The 18,143-nt window shown below is 36.0% G+C and overlaps 1 protein-coding gene and 1 long non-coding RNA gene across 5 annotated transcripts in view; one reads left to right on the top strand and one right to left on the bottom strand.

Moving 5' to 3' along the window:
• Positions 1-18,143, top strand: part of LOC127067499 (uncharacterized) — an 82,626-nt gene that overhangs the window by 27,716 nt on the left and 36,767 nt on the right. The window lies entirely within an intron of this gene.
• LOC127067494 (discoidin domain-containing receptor 2-like) overlaps positions 1-18,143 on the bottom strand; it is a 58,691-nt gene that overhangs the window by 35,837 nt on the left and 4,711 nt on the right. The window contains exon 1 of one of the 3 annotated variants that reach the window (XM_051002482.1): positions 7,217-7,979. The exons of the other annotated variants lie outside the window; for them this stretch is intronic. Coding sequence (XP_050858439.1) covers positions 7,217-7,231 — 15 coding nt within the window. The 5' untranslated portion in view covers positions 7,232-7,979. Of the gene's footprint in view, positions 1-7,216; positions 7,980-18,143 lie in introns of those variants that run through there. 3 annotated transcript variants of the gene reach the window in all.

Below are 18,143 nucleotides of genomic sequence, written 5' to 3'. Positions count from 1 at the left end.
CATGCAGCTGCCGGTTTGCCATTTGCAGGAAGTAGAGCGAATACGTTAACGTTCGGCTGCGGCCGGCTGGCTTGTGACAGGGCAGAATTTCGCGTGGTATGCTACGCGTAGATAGATGCATAGATAGAAAGTATGTGTGTGTATGTATGTGTGTATATATTGTGTTTGTGTTTGTGTTTGTACGTGTGAGAGACAGGAAGAGAGAAAGAGAGAGAAAGAGAGAGAAAGAGAAAGAGAAAGAGAGAGAAAGAGAAAGAGAAAGAGAGAAAAAGGGAGACAGCCTACGGCGGCCATTACCGTGATAAGATATCAGAAACGCTTTATCGTTCGTATTCTTCTGGCTCCCTTTATATATCCCCGGCCCATTCGAAGTTTTCTTCTTAGCTAGTTCATGGTTGTCTCCTTCGGCGATACAAGGACGGATTTTCTTTAGGATACTACGATCGGTGAACTGGGATTGAAACTGGGGAGGTGGGACGAGTGGTTGTGTAGAGTGTAGAGCGGTGGGCAATGTTGGGCAATTGAGGTGGGCGAGTTGGGTGGTAAAATGCTTCCTCTCAAAGAATTTCACTCGGAACTATTCGGGAGGATGATGCGGTAAGAGTAAGAGTACGGTATGGAGACTTGCAACATCATGGAAATCAAATTAGAATTTCTCTGGTGGGTTTATTTTTTCCTATCTTTTTCTTTTTCTTCTTCTTTTCTTTTCTTCCTTTTTTTTTGCTTTTTTCATCGTTCGTTTAATTCAACGGAATGCAAACGTTAGAAAGTTAGACGTTTATTTGATTTGGCTTTCTATATGGTATTAGATTGATAAGCATGTTCGAATTTTTGTGATAACGTCTATAGTTATTTTAAGTACACATAGATGTATATATATATATATATATATACATACTTATTTGTTTCATAATTGAAGAGAGATAGAAAATTCACAATCAGTACGAATGAGTCCTGGGATCAAGTTAGAACGTGATATGAACTTCGAACAGAGAATAAACGTTGGCAAATATTGAGATTAGGTAGAAAAGAGAGAATTCGTTGGTATATTTGTGTATACGTATGTGTGTGTGTATGCGTTGGGTAAGAGAGAATATCTTTTGTAGTAGTTTTTTTTTTCTTTTTTAGAACAAGGAACGTTTAGTAAAATGTTGGCTATGGAAGATCGAGTTGTAGAAAAAAGAGAAAGAGAGAGGAAGAGATCGAGAGAGAAAAAGAAAGAGAGAAAGAGAGAGAAAAAGGGAAAGAGCGATACGATAAGAAAAAGTGGGAGAGAAGAAGAGGTAACAATGCCGGTAAAATGTGCCGCGTTTCTCATATCTTATCATAACGAGCGTTCGTAGCGAGAGAAAATTTGCTCCCTTTCGAAATGGTCCTGGACCATTGCTCCCTGTCGAAACAGTTTACGTAACTTGCACCATTTTAGATCTTTTAGATCTTACTCCTCTCGATAGTTTCTCTCTCTTTTATCTGTTTTTTTTATTTATCTATTTATTAACTCATTAGCAGCGTCCTGTTCATTTGTAAATCAATTAATCGAGCTCCAATAGATTCGTGTGTTAATAACTTAAAAATTCTGCAACAATAGTATTACAGTTTGAATAGTCTAATTCGCATACGAAACAACGTAAAAATAAACGTAAAGTTCAATGGAAACGTTCGATACAATGTTATTGAAGCTATTTCAAGAGAGAGAGAGAGAGAGAGAAAGAGAAAGAGAGATCATGCTATTTCTGGTTGCAAAGTTTGCATCTGAATTGAAAGTATTGTAGTCGTTCACTGTCAGCTTTTCTATCGAGACAATTACTGTTGAACATGGTAGTTTATCATTGTACGCGAGTTATCCTGCAAGAATTTCGTTCGTTGATGGATTTTTTTCTTTCTTTTTTTCTTTCTGTTTTTGATGATAGAATGAAGTCTGATTCTAAAGATTGACAGTGAAACAGTTGTTCGGAACATTGAACAATTAATCTCCGAATTGATTCTGTTTTTAAAGATGAAAGTAGCAAGCGTGTTGTTTTTAGACTAGAAGATAATTACATATATACTTTCCGTAGCATAGATGGCGTGTTAACAGGGGCAAAGGTTTTGAGTTTAGGTCATAAGGGGTAGGGTTGGGTGGGTATGGGATAAGGTGTGTGGGAGTGGCGGGTGGCAAGCACGTTAATCGCGAGACCTAATAATCCGCGACCGTCGACTCATTTAGCGATAAGATTATGTCGACAAACTAGACGTTTTCCGGCTCGTTGGAGAATTCCGAGAAGGTGAAGGGGCGCGCACTGATTGGATATAAGATCTAGTTCCACGTTAGAAGAAGAAGAGAGGAAGAAGATTATCGTTTAGCGTGTATGTAGGGCAGCAGTATTAATAGGGAAGGAATGGAAGTTTAGGTGGATGAGGTTGCTGCTTAAGGTTAACGTTTGATACTCGATCTTATACTGAACCAACATAAGTGAGCCCAGTTATTTCACGTTGGAGTTCACGTTTCATTGACGTAGATAAGCGTTACTCAAAGCTACTCAGTATTTAACTATAAACATAACGAATTTTCCTTGTTTTCGTATAATTTTTTATTTTTTCATAACGTTTTCTTTTTTTTTGTTTGTTTTGTTTTTTCTTTTCTTTTTCACCGAATTCGACCGGGATTCAACATCGAGTTGAATTTTAATGGTAACCAGTTTCTCTTTCTCTTGGAAACGGTTTTTACATTCATGAAATAATATGAATATAAGTTTGCAAACGAAAGTATTAAAGTGCGTATACTCGAGAGCTTGTATCTACTCGTATCATATATTTTCTTTCTTTTTGTTTCTTTTTATCTTTTTTTTTTTTTTAGCTACTACACTTAGAGATATGTACATTCTCTTGTTACATAGCATGGATATAACAGAAACATTATACTTTCTCTGTGTCCGGGAGCTTTTCTTAGCAGATTACTAAGATTTTTTACAGGCGCAATGTGGTTTAAGTATCAAGTTTTACACGTAGACTGTTAAAAAATAACGATTACAGAGAAAAAATGTTCTACTGAGATGATCGAGATTTTCTGTCTCTCTCTCTCTCTCTCTCTCTCTCTCTCTCTCTCTCTCTCTCTCTCTCTCTCTCTCTCTCTCTCTCTTTCGCTCTTTCTCTCTTTCCCCAAATAAAGTAGTGTATATATATACACATATATATATATATATATATATATATATATATATATATATATACATATCATATACATATATATATTAAGTATTAAGCGATCTCGGATTATTCAAGCATATTGAAATCCTCGAGAAATTTAAAACTCCAACGAGGGTATAATCCTCTATACTAGTTATAAAATCAAGGAATTCTCTCCTTTTTTTCCTATCCTTTTTTTTTTTTTTAACAGCTCGCGATAACAGTTTTCCAGTAGGTAATATCAAAAAACCCATTCGTGGATATATATACACACATACATACCTATATATATTCCTTAAACTATTCACGAATATTATTCATTTTTCTTGTTGCTCCGCTTGAACGTAGAAATATCTAGATACATTTTCTCTTTGAAAGAGTAAAGTAAGGTAGAGGTTTGACGTTGGAGAGAAAGAGAAAGAAAGCAAGAGCAAGAGCAAGAGAACAAGGTGGAGAACAGAGAAGATGGGGGAATAGAAAAAGAGAAAGGGGACGGGGCCGAAAATGGCTAGAGACGCGAGTAGGAATGGAAAAGGGGAGAAGGAGGAGTGAGAAGGAAGACGGTGGTGGGTTGGGGATAGTTTCGGGGGTGGGATGATGGTATGATGGGGTGGGTAGTGAGGGTAGGAACTGGAGAAGAAACGAGAACGCGATTCCACGCAATGCATTTCGGTCAGAAGCGGCTTTTGAAATACTGACGCTTCGTCGGTTCTCTTTGGGTGCATTCCTCGAGTGGCATTATCGTCGCTGTAGTTACGAGTAAGTATATATCGTTGGTAGGGGCTTTTCCTAGTTGGAGCCCCAGAGTTTCGACTCTTTTTTTTTTTTTTTTGACGTTTCATCGCGCCAAGTGGGCAACGCGGGTGGCTCATATAACGCATAGAACGCGTATAGTACTGGCTTCCTATTTTTTAAAGGGTCCACTCGGTGCTAAAAGTCCACTGCTTTTCTCCTCTCCCATTCACCAACTGCTATACCTACTACTCAAGATGAGAAATCAAGATTCTCTTTCTCTCTTTCTCTTTCTTCAAACTTACCCTTTCTCTCTCTCTCTCTCTCTTTTTGTTTCTTTCTTCTTCTTACTTGCTTGTTCGCGCTCTCGTCCATTTTGATATATGTATCTACATACAAAAGTATGCGCAGCAAGTGTGATCTTTATTTGCCTTTTTCGCTTCCTCGAGCCTTTCTTCTCTCTCTCTCTCTCTCTCTTTTTTCTCGTTCTTTCTCCTTTTTACCCTTATATCCATCCTTCGGTCCATTTCCTTCCAATGCTCCTTTCGTTCTTCTTTTACTTTCTCTTCTTTTTTCCTTTCTTTTCTTCTTTCTTCTCTTCTTTCTTCCTCCTTTCCTTCTTTCTTTTCCTTCTTACTCTTATTCTTATTCTTATTCTTATTCTTATTTATTTATTTTCCCTTTCTTATATGTACATACATCCGAGGCTTTCGCGGAACGCCATCGGTGCGAAACTTTTGAATTTTAAATTAACCGTTTGAAATTTTTATTGGCCATTGGAATGCGCAGGTCAGTTTGTATTATTTTTTAGTCGGATACAAGTATGCAATGCGATCGCGCGTCATCGTTCGGAAATTTCTTTTCTGTAGTAGCCCTTTTCTTTTTATTTTCCGAATCTTGCAGATGAGTAGCATGAAAGAGGATGGAAAACGCATCTCTGCGATTATGACGATGCTTATGTGAAAGAGAGAAAGAGACAGAGACAGAGAGAGAGAGAGAGAGAGAGAGAGAGAGGACGTTAACATCGCCGTTTATCGTTCATCCAAGATTATTTCCGTTCGATCGAGCAGAGAGCTTTCGCCCAGAGCTTGCCAGCTCGTTATTCGCCTCTACGCACATCGCCGATATAGTAAATAATGTATAAGAAAAAATAAAAATGTTATGGCGGCAGAACATCTTAAAAGCGCAATATCATTATGGATCATATTCAAAAGTCCCATACACTTATTTAGCATATTTCTATATGTAGACTTTTTTCGTTTCCCATTTCCTTTTTCTTCTTCTTCTTCTTCTTCTTTTTCTTCTTCCTGTTTCCTATCTTTTTCTTCTTTTTTTTTATTATAGCAAGCTCCTTGTTGCCTTTTTGTTAGATCGGATTACGAGCTTTTCCGACGTGCCACCCTTCGCAAGGGTTCGATTGTATATGTGTGTAAGTATAGTATATATATATATCCATGTACATATATATATATACACACATACATTATATATATATATAGATTATGTATATATACGTGTATATATGTGTATGTATATACGTATACTTGGACAAGCATGAGTCTCGGGATACGTGCTTTTGTCAAACACACGTTATCTATCGAAATCGTCGATATCGCACGCCCCTCGATTTCCCATGAACTATCGCATATACATACGTATATAAACGTAACATGTACACACACAACACACGATATAAATATATGAAAATATAGGAGAGAAGCAGGCATATTCCTCTGAATGCTAAATACGTTCGTATTTAATAATAATAAATGGTTCGATCGATTACGATAGCCGAGAACGCGTTTAAATGCATTTATTTTGTTCGAATGGATAACGTATGAGAAAGAGAGAGAAAGAGAAAGAGAAAGAGAGAGAGAAAGAGAGAGAGAGAGAGAGAGAGAGAGAGAGAGAGAGAGAGAGAGAGAGAAACAGAAATGTAGGTGAATGCGTACCTACCACGAGTAGCTAGCACTCTTTCTCTCTCTTTTGCGCGGGCGCGTTCACGCGAACACACAAGAGCGCGCGCTTTATTAATTTCATATCTCGAGAGGAGACGCGGAGAGCACAGCTGCGGCAGCGATAGTCGGTAACGCCATCAATTTTACGCCGTGGGAGGATGAAATGTTTACGTACGACCGAACTCCCATTTGTTACGCGATAAAGTATCAGTTACGTCCAATGGCGAGGAGAAAGACTTTGTCCAACCTCTCTCCCCACCTTTACCCCATCCTCATCCCCACCTCTCTCCCTTCGTCTTCTCCTTCGTTTCTTTTTTTTTTCTTTTTGGTTTTTTTTCTTATTTTTTTCTTTTCGCGAACAACCCTTATAAAGAACTTTATGAATGTAGTTTATAGAATTTATTTGCATTCTCTTTTATACGACGAGAGAGAAAGTTTACGAACGTTCTTTCGGGGATGCACGAGGAAAAAAAATGAAGGAAGTATTATAATACTTTTTTTGTGGCCCTTTCGCGAGTGTGACTTTAAGAAGGTTGAGGGACTTAAAAAAAAAAAAAGAAAGAAAAGAGAAAATTCCCAAGAGCCGCTTTTACTTTCAAATATCCTGCTAACTGAAACTATCCGAAATCTTTTAGTTGAAACTCAACCGTAGACAAGTTTTTATTATTCTAGAAGAATTTTCAATATCTCAGCATTAATTTATATCAGTTCGTGTAGCCTCATAGAATATTACCAAGAATTTTTCTAACTACATAGTTCAACATACTTTTCTGCAAGGTGCATATATGTGGGGCAAAAAATAAAAGATATTCAAGGAGTATAGGGAACGTACGTATTAAAAATACGAAAACGATGACGAGATAGCGAAGTCTCATAGCTATGAGAAAAATGAAAGAAAAAAAAGAAAGAAAGAAAGAAAGAAAGAAAGAAAAAGAAAAAGAGAGAGAGAGAGAGTTAGGGGTGCTTTTTCCGTTGGCCCACTTTTCACGGCGATACAAACACGAGGATCGAGTACGAGGTAGCGTGGGTTGGTGGTATGGGTGAGGTAGGAGGATGGGGTGGTTGAGGAGAGGGGGGACAGGCCCGCAGGATCAAAGGGTCCTCTGGAACCTACCACCACCACTTCCACCACCAGTCAGCTTCGGTTCTCCGCGGTTAACTCGACGGCAGGGTTGTGGGTGGTCTGCCACTACCGACGGTGGTGGTTCCACCAGCACACCACCCTGCTTGCAGTAAATTATGTAGCATAATGGCAAGCGAGCGAGCGAGCGAGCGAGAGAGAGAAAGAGAGAGAGAGAGTGAACGAACGAACGAGAGAGAGAGAGAGAGAGTAACCAAGAACAGGGAGAGACAGGGCGTACCTTTCTCTGCTTCATTCGTCAATGTCACGACTCACGACCCGTGTTCACCTTCCTTCTAAAGCACCATCCTGTCAGTCCGAGGCAGAGAAGCCCGCTAATACCACCCTATTTACTTTTATTCACGCATTTTTCCGCTCGACTTTCCATCCACGATACACGTTAAACGGGGCCTCTCTCGCGGGTTCGTTGCACTCTATCCTTCTCTCTTTATCCGGGCTTCTCCCTTTTGCCGTTCGCTGAGATTAATTATCTTCCGACACGGCGACTCACGCTTCGAGGGCAACCTAATGAGGGACCCTTTTTTCTTTTTTTCTTTTTTTTTTTTTTATATTTTTCTTTTCTTTCCTTTTCTTATTTTTTTTCCTCCCCCTTTCTTTTTTTCTTCTTCCTCTTTCTTTTGCTTTTCTTTTCTTTTTCTTTTCTTTTCTTTTCTTTTCTTTTTTTTCTTTTTTTTGTGTTTTCTTTTTTTTCCTTCGTGGCTCCTTATAACGGACTACTTTTACCTTTACAGATCGATCTCTCTTTCTCTCTCTCTCTCCAACGTAAGCATTTTTTTCGAATATTTTTCTCCTTTCTTATTCTTGAATAGGGGATAGCGCCAAGTCATCGTTGGATTATTATATTCGAAATTTCGGATGAATTGGAATTTCTTCTTTTTCTCTCTCTCTCTCTCTTTTCTTCTTTTGCTTCTTTTTGTTCCTCCGTATGGATTTTCCTTTTCATTTTTAGAAATGATATAATATTTAAAGATTATAGGTTTATTGTTTCGTTTTATAATCATTGTGTCTGTTTTAAATATTATTAATTATTTTTAATTTGAAATATTCGAAGATTATCGTATTTTATCGTGACACGTATTGTTTTGTACGACATCCAATGCTAATTTTTTTATCGGACGTAAAATCCGTAATATTCGAGAGAATATTCAATGTGGATTGAAAACTTTCCTACTTGAATTCTCTTTTTCGTTTTTACTAGATCATCGTGATACTGCGTCTCTATTACGTCACTTATTTAAACGTACTCCATCCACGGGCCTGTTGATCGCACGATAATTCACTTTGAGCCGCAGGATAAATGAAAATTAGCGGGATCCCATTGTTCCGCGTCCGACCAGAAAAACGAGTTTTTCCATTGACTCGATAACGAGAGTTCGAGAGAATAACGAGGGTAGATTGTGGGTTTGGCAGGGATGAAACATTCCGTGCTCTTTAGAGATTCCAGATTAATTCAACAAAAGGGAGTAGACACAACACTTTTTAATGCGTAATTGCAACAAAACATTGGGAATGCTATCGTATGTGAAAGTCAAGCTAACAGTATCTGCAAATAATTACAAAGGAGCTTTTTCCATAAAAATTATATTTATACACAAACGTGTCTATATTAATATCATATATATATCATTATTTTATTATATCATTTAGATATATCTCTGTATATATAAAGACATTTAAATTACAATTCTTGCTCGAACGATATTTTTAAGTATTTCTTATAGCCATAAAACTCTCATTGAGTTTCATGATCAGTAATTTGTAACACCTTCTATGAGCACTAGAACAATTTTCTAACATTATTTCCTTCAATAAATCTTTTATTCAACGTTTATTTTATAACAGAACTTAGTTCACGATATTCTACTATCGGTAAGAAAATACTTGTTTAAATGTCACTCCGTAATCAGGTTTCTTTTTCCTTTTTTTTCCTCCTGTCCGAAAGTTCATTTTTCTTTCGGTGGAAAATAATTAATTCTTGGAATTTAGTTCCCAGGAATTTTCTTGTCTCTTTATTTTACAAAAATGGGATAACTAGGTAAACAACTATATGTATATATATGTACCAGCCATGTATATAACTTACAATTAGTTAGATTTGTGTCAGACATGTCGTACGTATGCCGGGTCACAAACCGGTGGTAAAATGTTCATAGAGAAAGTAGCACAGTACTAATATCATGTTCGGTGACGGCTCTAATTCGACAGAAGGAATGTAAAGGACGTAAGGGGAAGGAAGAAACGTCGTGTCTTCTGGGAGCAAAGCGGCAGTTAAACGTACTTAATATCCAACAGGAGACGACGAGGAGTCGTCGAAAGTTTAACTCGATGCACACCACGAGGCAAACTGCTTCGTTCTACTTCTCTCTCTCTCTGTCTTTCTCTCTTTCTCCTTCTCTCTTTTGCTCATTCACTCACTCATTCAGTTTCCATTCTTTGTCTCTGTCTCTCTTTTTCTCATTCACTCACTCATTCTTTCTCTCTCTCTCTCTTCGTCTTCGTCTTCGTCTTCGTCTTCGTCCAGATTCGTTTTCGTCTTTCAGTCACTCGATGAAACTTAGAGCAACGTTCATTTTCCTTGAACCAATCGATTCTCCAATCTCAAGCTCATCCATGACCGCTCTTTAAATTCCACGCACGAACGGTTGCGAGCTGCTAGTTTCCTTCGTTAGGTAAGAATTATATATCCCGTAAAGAAGAAAGAGAGAGGAAGAGAAAGAGGAAGAAGAAGAAGAAAAAAGAGAAGAAAGTACGCAAGAGAGAATTGGCCATATTCCAAGCGAAAAAATCTCTATCGAAGACACGAAATCGAAGCCAAACGGTAATGGACGAGAATCATTTGATCGAACAATTGTCCGATTAGAAACGCCTGATTCTTCGTCGTTAATTAACAAATTTACGATGACGTGATACTTTCTCTGTTCTTTTTTTTTTTTCTTTATTTTTTTCTCTTCTTCGAAACATTTGTTTAATCAATATGTGGAAATTTGAAATGTTCACTGATTAATATCATTTTTGGAAATGATGATGATTAGCTTTATGGTTAGTAATCAGTGACATTAAGTTTAACAAATTCCATTCTAAATAAACAGTTACTATTTATTTAGAATTTTTTAATACTACTATTTTTCTTTCTTGTTCTTTTAAGTGTAATTTGTTTTGTCGTTGTTGTCTCTTTTTTTTATTTATTATTTTTTTTTTTTTTTTTACTTAATGATCGTTCCACCTTCCGAACGATTAAACAGCTTTCGGATTGACAGACACTAATTCGTAACTTTCGAACCAGAAAAGTTAGAAAAATTAATCGTCCGTTTATTTTCACGAGAAGGAAAGGAACCATCGCGGCGAAAGTGCGTGGAAGAAAGTAAATAGTCATAACGGGATACTTTATACGAATTATGCTAGGTCGACGTTAACTAATGATCGTACAATGCAACGAACCGGACGAAGAGGGTTTTAACGTCATCTTTGTTTTCGAGAAAAATGTATTGTTTACAGAAAAACTTGCCCGATCTTTTGTTAGACGAACGAGCAAACATAAAATAATATCGGAAAAAAAATATTTTTTCTGTCGGAGAAAAAAGAAAAAAAAAAAAGGAGAAGAAAAAAGCCCGACATTTAAATGCATGTCAGTGTATTTCGTGTCAATAATTATTTATGGAAGGAAAAACTAAAACAAAAATATATATTTGTTCATTAGAAAAATAAAAGAAATATTAAGTTTGTTCATTCAGGTAAAACGCATGTTTACTGATTTTGACTTTAGAAATTTCGCGATTTTGCGAAAAGAATCTAAAACGGGTAGGTATAGTACATTAAATGAAATCTAAATATTTATAAAGGACACTTTGAAAAATTTTACTTTGAATTTTCTTTTTTATTTATTTTCTTTTTTGTTCCTCTTTCATCCTTTTTTTATACTACCGGATAGTACCTACCCCAGAAACTGAATGTTTAAGGAAGAAATGCATCCTTTTAAAAAGTTTTTTGCTGGAAATATAAAAACACTTGTCTCGTATTTTTATCTCTTTCACCACGAGCACATAAGTTTCAAAAAATTTCTGGTACTTACTTTGAAAATGTTTTTCTGTTGGTCAAGTAAAAATATGTATCTATATATATATATATATATATATATATATATATATATAGAGAGAGAGAGAGAGAGAGAGAGAGAGAGAGAGAATATAACTATAACAAAAAAGGATATAAAAAAAATTATTATTAATTAATATATTAAAGCCCGTTTAATATATATATGTATACATATACATATAGGTATACCGTACGTAATATGATAATAAAAAAATTCAAATAAAGCGAGAGAGAGAGAGAGAGAGAGAGAGAGAGAGCGAGGTCAATTTTATAAGATCTTCAATATTCGATAAAAATGTAAATTACGTTTTCCTTTTACTTCTTTATTTCTTTACTTTTTCTTTCTTTTTTTCTCTCTTTTTTTCTTTTCCTTTCTTTTTTTTTGTTTAAAAGCACACTCTCTCGAGCTCTTGAATTACAAACTCGTCCTTAATGCGCCCGAAAAAGTCTACGGCCCCTCTTCTCTTTCTCTTTCTTTCTTTTTCTCTTTTACTGTTCGTCGACGGTATGCTTTCGACACGTAACAATGACGACTCGAAATAAATCATCGTCGACTGGAGATAAAATCGTAATTATGGGCGTAACTAAGTTCAAATAAATTCTCGGCCACTTGATTGCTCTAGCGACAGCGTACGGATTCAACCTTTATCGATCTCTTGATGCTAGGTAAGGTATGTGTGTGTGTGTGTGTGTGTGTGTGTGTGTGTGTGTGTGTGTACATGTATATGTGTTTGTATTTGTGTGTGAATGAGTGGTGGTGTAATGACGTGGGGATGTTGGTGTCGGTAGTGGTCTATGCATGGTGATCTCTCCCACCACCCCCTCCCGCTCTCTCTTACTCTCTCTCTCTCTCTTTCTCTGTGTGTGACTCATTGGACACGTCCGTTTTTCCATATGTCGTCGTTTCGCTCGAGAACGTACTTTCGTTCCCGTAACTTTATATCCGCAGTCAAGATTGGCAGATGCGACTCAACATGAGAGAGAAAGAGAGAGAGGGAGAAATCGGGTATTCGTCAACGAACGTTAAATTTTTCACGAGAGAGAGAGAGAGAAAGAGAGAGGGAAAGAGGGTTGATATCTGTCTCCATCGTAAATATCTGTCAATATCTACGCTTTTTTTTTGCACATATTTTTTCTTTTTAAACTGACCTCTGTCTGTCTCTCTCTCCCTTCCTCTCTCTATCTCTATCTCTATCTCTCTATTTCTCTATCTCTCTATCTCACCGTGCGAAATGTTATAATCGCTGATACTGGGTATACTATATTTCGTCGTATTTCATTTAACGTTAGCAATTTAAAGGAGTTAGAATTGTAATCCTATTTAATGATGATTCCTCCAATAACGTAATTAATGATGACACATTCGTATCTCTTCCGCGATAAAACTTTCAAGTTATTTCCTCGAAATCGAAGGTATTTAGCAATAATGGTTGTTCAGTCGTAATTGTAATAGGTATTCATAACTCATATAATATTTATATAAATATTTATAGTGATAATATAATCGTAATGCAATTGATAACGATTTCAGATAAAAATTGCATTTATTTATTTATTTATCGATTTGTTTTCGTTGAAATGAATTTCATGAAGTTTCAATTGATAATCCATATTATTTTTCATATATTCGAATAATTTCAAATATTATTGCAAAAATTGGAAATTATTTTGAAGTATAGTTCACGTTTAATGAAAAGCTATAGAGATAGACACAATTATAGCGGTTAGACGTTGCTGGGATAGCAGAAATGGGGACGTCCTAAGATGTTCTCTCTCTCTCTCTCTCTCTCTCGGTGGGACGCATTTAGAACTTTATGAGACGTAAACCTGTCGGGACGCTCGAAACAATTGCGTTGTGTACTGACTTAACACGAAGATCCACAAAACATGGAATATATTCCATGGACCCTTTTGTGTAACCTTCCGCTTCTCTATATCTCCTCGAGAAGTGTGCAGGCCAATTTCTACGGTCATCTGCTCGAACGATATCTCATATGATATTATTACTTGAATATCTTCTCATTATATCGCCGCAAAGAGACACTTAATACATCATGGTTAACGAGCAAATTACTTCTATATATATGAATTTGTGTGTGTGTGTGTTGTGTGTTGTGTGTTGTGTATGTGTCTATGTATCTATGTACGTACCTGCCATCTTACAACATCTATAGGATATAACGAGAGACGTCATTCTTGATTATCTTCTTGAACGCTTTCTTCGTCGACAAATTGTTCCTTGATCAATGTCTTCGGATTTGATTTCAATTCATAAAAATTGATTTATTTGACATACTTTGAAAGAGAAGACAAATTGTTCTCTTTTTACTTTCTTCTTCTTCTTCCACTTCTTTTTTTTTCCTCTTCTTCTTCATCTTTTTCTTCCTTTTTTTTAGAATGGATTTGAATTAAAACGATTAATAAATTCGTCGTTCTTTCAAACGATTAAAAGAGAAATATGATTTTTTTCAAATTGTACAAAAAGTTCCCTCGATGATCTTATTAAAAGTCAATTAATCATTTTCGACATTTTTCAGGCTAGTATTTTTTTCTTTCTGTCTGTGTGTGTGTGTTTTTTTTACAGTTTCAGACTGTAAAACTACTGTATGAGAGTGTAGGAATTTTTGCGATGGTTTGAAAAAAAAAAGGAAATAAAAAGAATTTTTGACCCACTTTGGATCTTTCGGATCATCCTATATATTTGTTTACAAATGCAGAGAACAAAAAGGAAAAAATAGAACAAAAACGAGTAAAATTGATCGGCACGATTTATGCGTTTGTAAAAAAAAAAAAATTTAATAGGCGAAAAATTTAATTGGATCAAGTAAAAATGAATAAAAAGGAATACAATATGACTGCTACTGATCAAGTAAAATTCCCATTAATATTCCCATCAAGGAGATAAGAAAGTTGTTGCTGTTTATGCGTCACGTTGAATTATTCAGCCGAGTTCTCGCTTTACTCTTGATAATTTTCTCGCGATACTTAAGTGAAATAGTAACTAATATGAAAAGTATAGTTGAGCTTAATGTACCGCTTGAGGAGAAGTAAAATCTTGGTAATATCTAGGTCGAAGTACCGTCGTCGTACGTCTCGCGAATGTAAAATGGCTCTTCTCTTTTGACGAACTCTTCGCTATTCCGCACGGCAAAGTGCTGCGACCGGTTCAGAAATCTTAGGTAAGGAATAACGAACTTGCACGATGGAATTACTATAAAATCGCGATAATAAAGTAGTGCGAGCTTTAAAGGACAGCTCGCTGCCGTCACGCCGTTTGAATTTTGATGAGAAAATCGCTCGAGCTCGTTTCGATCGTGTCGCGATTACGTGTATATAAAAAAAAAAAAGAAAAGAAAAGATAAAAAAAGAAGAAAGAAAAGCGAAAGAAAAAAGAAACATTAAAAAATCCTATTGTTCGCTCGGTAAAAAAAGTTTGAACTGACTCATCGTCGAATGAAATTCCAACGATCTCATTTTTTAATTTTTTAATTTTCTTTTTTTTTATTTCAAATACGAAAAACTATAACGAGCGTATCGACGATAATGATCAGAACGATCGAAGTTTATAATCCAAGTTGAAATTATATTCAAGAGGTTTTCGAGTTTGTCGTTAAAGAATTTAAACAATCCCATCGGTTATCGATCATCTTGTTAACCATTATCACGCGAATACGCCATTTCCTCGAGTGTTTACAAACATAGCATTCAAGAGTCATCTTGGAACGTATTACGTTCTATTCATTATAAACCAAGCCAAAGATAGAAAAAGTCTCTCGCTGATGTTGACATTTTGATGAGTTTCTCTTCGTCTTTCTCTTTCTCCCTCTCCCTCTCGTCTTTTTTTTTTGATAACATATCCAAAGTAAAGGACGATTCGTTAAATCACGCCTCATTGATAGACGAACGTAAGACCGGAGCAGATCGTCGCGTTGAAAACGTACTGGAGGCGTTGGCCCTTGGCCAGATGACGAAAGCAGCAACGACGACGACGACGACGACGACGACGACGACGACGACGAGTATCCCGTATGTAACTTCAACGGGATCCTTTATGTCTCTACGGGCATACTTAAAAACACTCGTCACTCGAATCATCATCACGGTGAAAGCAATTTGGCCGGAGTTATCTCGTCGTCCTTTAACGAGACGGATGAGATAGGGAAGACGGACAGCCTAGGGCCAAGTGCGACGTTTCATTTAGCGAAAGAAAAGAAAAGACGGGAAAAAACGAGAGAAAGAGAGAGAGAGAGAGAGAAAGTGAGCGAGTCTACGGTGGCACGAAGCCTGTTCCACATTACGATAAGCAACGTTTTGTAGAGCCGATAGCTCAAAGCTCGTACTACACGAGAGTCTTGCGTGCAAGATTAATTCATGGGAATCGTTACCAGTTTCAAATCCCATTCCCAAGATTAAAGTTAATCGATACAAGTACATAACCCCTACTACCATTTTAACTCTTTTTCGAGTTTCAGAACAGGAACGCAATGGCTGTAGAAATATTTCTTTGTGAGTACCTATTCGTCTTATCCATATTATACTTCGTTCTTTATTTGTACACATATATGTCCGTGTATATGTGTGTGTGTGTGTGTATTTACATATGTACATGTATTTAGAGTACGATCCAATTAAAGCATTTAAACATCGTTCAAGTTCACTCATTCGTTTTTCCAATTATTATTGCGCTTTATTATATTCGTTCTATCGTATCATCGTCTCTTCTCGGAAACAAATTATTTTTATTATTATTATCATTATTATTATTATTATCATTATTATTATTATTATTACTATTATTACTACTACTACTATTACCACTATTATTATTATTATTACTGTTGTTGTTATTATTTCTTTTCTTCTTTCTCTCTTTCTTTCCTTCTCTTTTTTTTCCGTTTGCGAAACATGTTATCGTTATTTTCACGAATTTAATATTTTCACGCAATTATTATCTATTATTACAGAACATAAATATTCGAATTGCGCGTAGATATTATCAAATACTAGTTAACGAGCTAAATAGATGCTTCGAGTTCGCAGGAGGCACCCAGAAGTTCGCCATTTCAAGTGTTCTCGAAGTCAATCTTAAGCCCTTATTACCGTATGCGCACTTAGGTAAGAGGGCTTTTCAAAGTCTGACCACTTGAACAAAGCTTCTACTACGGTCTACTCTTGCCGTCATTCGTAGGTACCTACCTTGCTTGAAAGCGGAGCCAGCCGAGTACAGACAATGCTCGTACGAGGTAAAGATTATCATCGGACGAACTTAACGAGCAGTTTCTCTCGTTATCGTCCACTTGTTTCTGACTATAGATTTTAAACTTTTTCCTAACGAAAAATACACCAATGGACCCTTCTCTTTTTCTCTCTCTCTCTCTCTATCTTTCTGTTTGTCCGTCTCTCTGTCTAATTATTTCTGGCAATCTAGATCAACTTACATCATATTAGTGATAGAATTCAATGAAATTGAAATTTGAATTATTTGATTTCGCTATGTCCAGAGTTGTTAAATTCGTCAAATAATTGTAAATATTATAAATCGCAAAAGTTATTGTTTTAACAGTTCGTCGAAATAATACTTAGGTAACGAGTCAATAAACGCACAAAGTTCGTTTCGACGATCATCGATTTAAATTGATTACGTCTTTATCGTGTTTTGTTGATAGTTCTCCTGGTTATAGGGATTGTTCATCGAATGGCATCGGCTTCATTGGGGTTTGATTTAATGTCTAGCATGGAACAGCGATTGCGTGGGAGCAACCTTAACGAGGCGAACGAACGTTGCAGAATGCTGAAGAGGGAAGTTTGCCATTAAATCATACCATAGTCCAGCATACCATATTAATGGTTCTATTGCGATACCGTAGGTACGTACGAGAAAACGTTACCTCCTGTTTCCTGATGAAGAAACTTGGACCATTTACCGACGAGTGAACGAGCTTAACTGTTTTAAAATCTAAATCGATAATCGAAAATTGATTTTTTGGATCCTTTAAAAGAGAATTATTAGAGTAGATAGATAGAACTGATTAATATATGTTCGACTGATAACCGATCAATTAGCTGATTAGTATAATCGGACATTAGAAATATGAGAAATATGAATGTCAATTAGATTAAATTACTATTGTGATATAAACGATGGGATTAGTATAATTGACTTATCAGGTGTTGAAATTATTGCAATCGAATAATTAATATATTTATTAAAACGTAACGAACAAAGAAGAAATGGCTCGTTAACAACAAAGAACGTTGCAGTAGATTTAGCGTTATTAATTATTACGTCCGAGTAACGAGCTTGTGAGTAAGTAGATATATGTAAAATCATATCGAGGATTGAACGTATGTGAAAATTGAAAAATTAAAATCATGCAATTAAAACGAATACAATCTGTTAATTAAGTAGACGATAATATATATATATATATATATATATATATATATATATATATATATATTTCTGATTAAATAGCCCCGATCATTTAGAATCCATATTGACGCGAACCCGAGGGAAAGTTGTTTGTCAGATAGAAAATCAGAAAGGATCATTAAATAATTAGGTTAATTATACCGTATATATATATATATATATCATGTTACAGTTAGCGTTCAGGAGAAGTTGTTAGCTATCGATAGGTAGAATGACAAGTTTAATGATAGAACGTGTCGTAAGGAGTTTATTAATTTTTTTCATTTGTCATTTTTCATGAAAATGTTTTCTTCCGGTGTAAGGTACCAATGGGATCGCATGCAAGACTGCAAAATGGAAAGGCAAAGGAAGAGTGCCAGTACGTGTTGGGAATAATGGAAAAGCTTAAGAGCTTATTGCGGTGGAGCGTGCTAACTGCACGACTCGAGACAGAACCGATCGACGAACTCTTTGTCGTCATACATAGTTCTTGTACTCGCATATATTATATATATATATATGTATGTATGTATGTATACATGTATATATATATATGTATATAAATGTATTATGTTATACACACGGTCGAATAGTCAGTTCCTTTCTATTCTTGGTTTGAATACATACTCAGATCGTAGGCGTT

Source organism: Vespula vulgaris, chromosome 11 (genome assembly GCF_905475345.1).
Source record: "Vespula vulgaris chromosome 11, iyVesVulg1.1, whole genome shotgun sequence".
NCBI lineage: Eukaryota > Metazoa > Arthropoda > Insecta > Hymenoptera > Vespidae > Vespula > Vespula vulgaris.
Note: the sequence above shows the minus strand (reverse complement) of the source record. Positions and strands in the feature narration are given on the sequence as shown.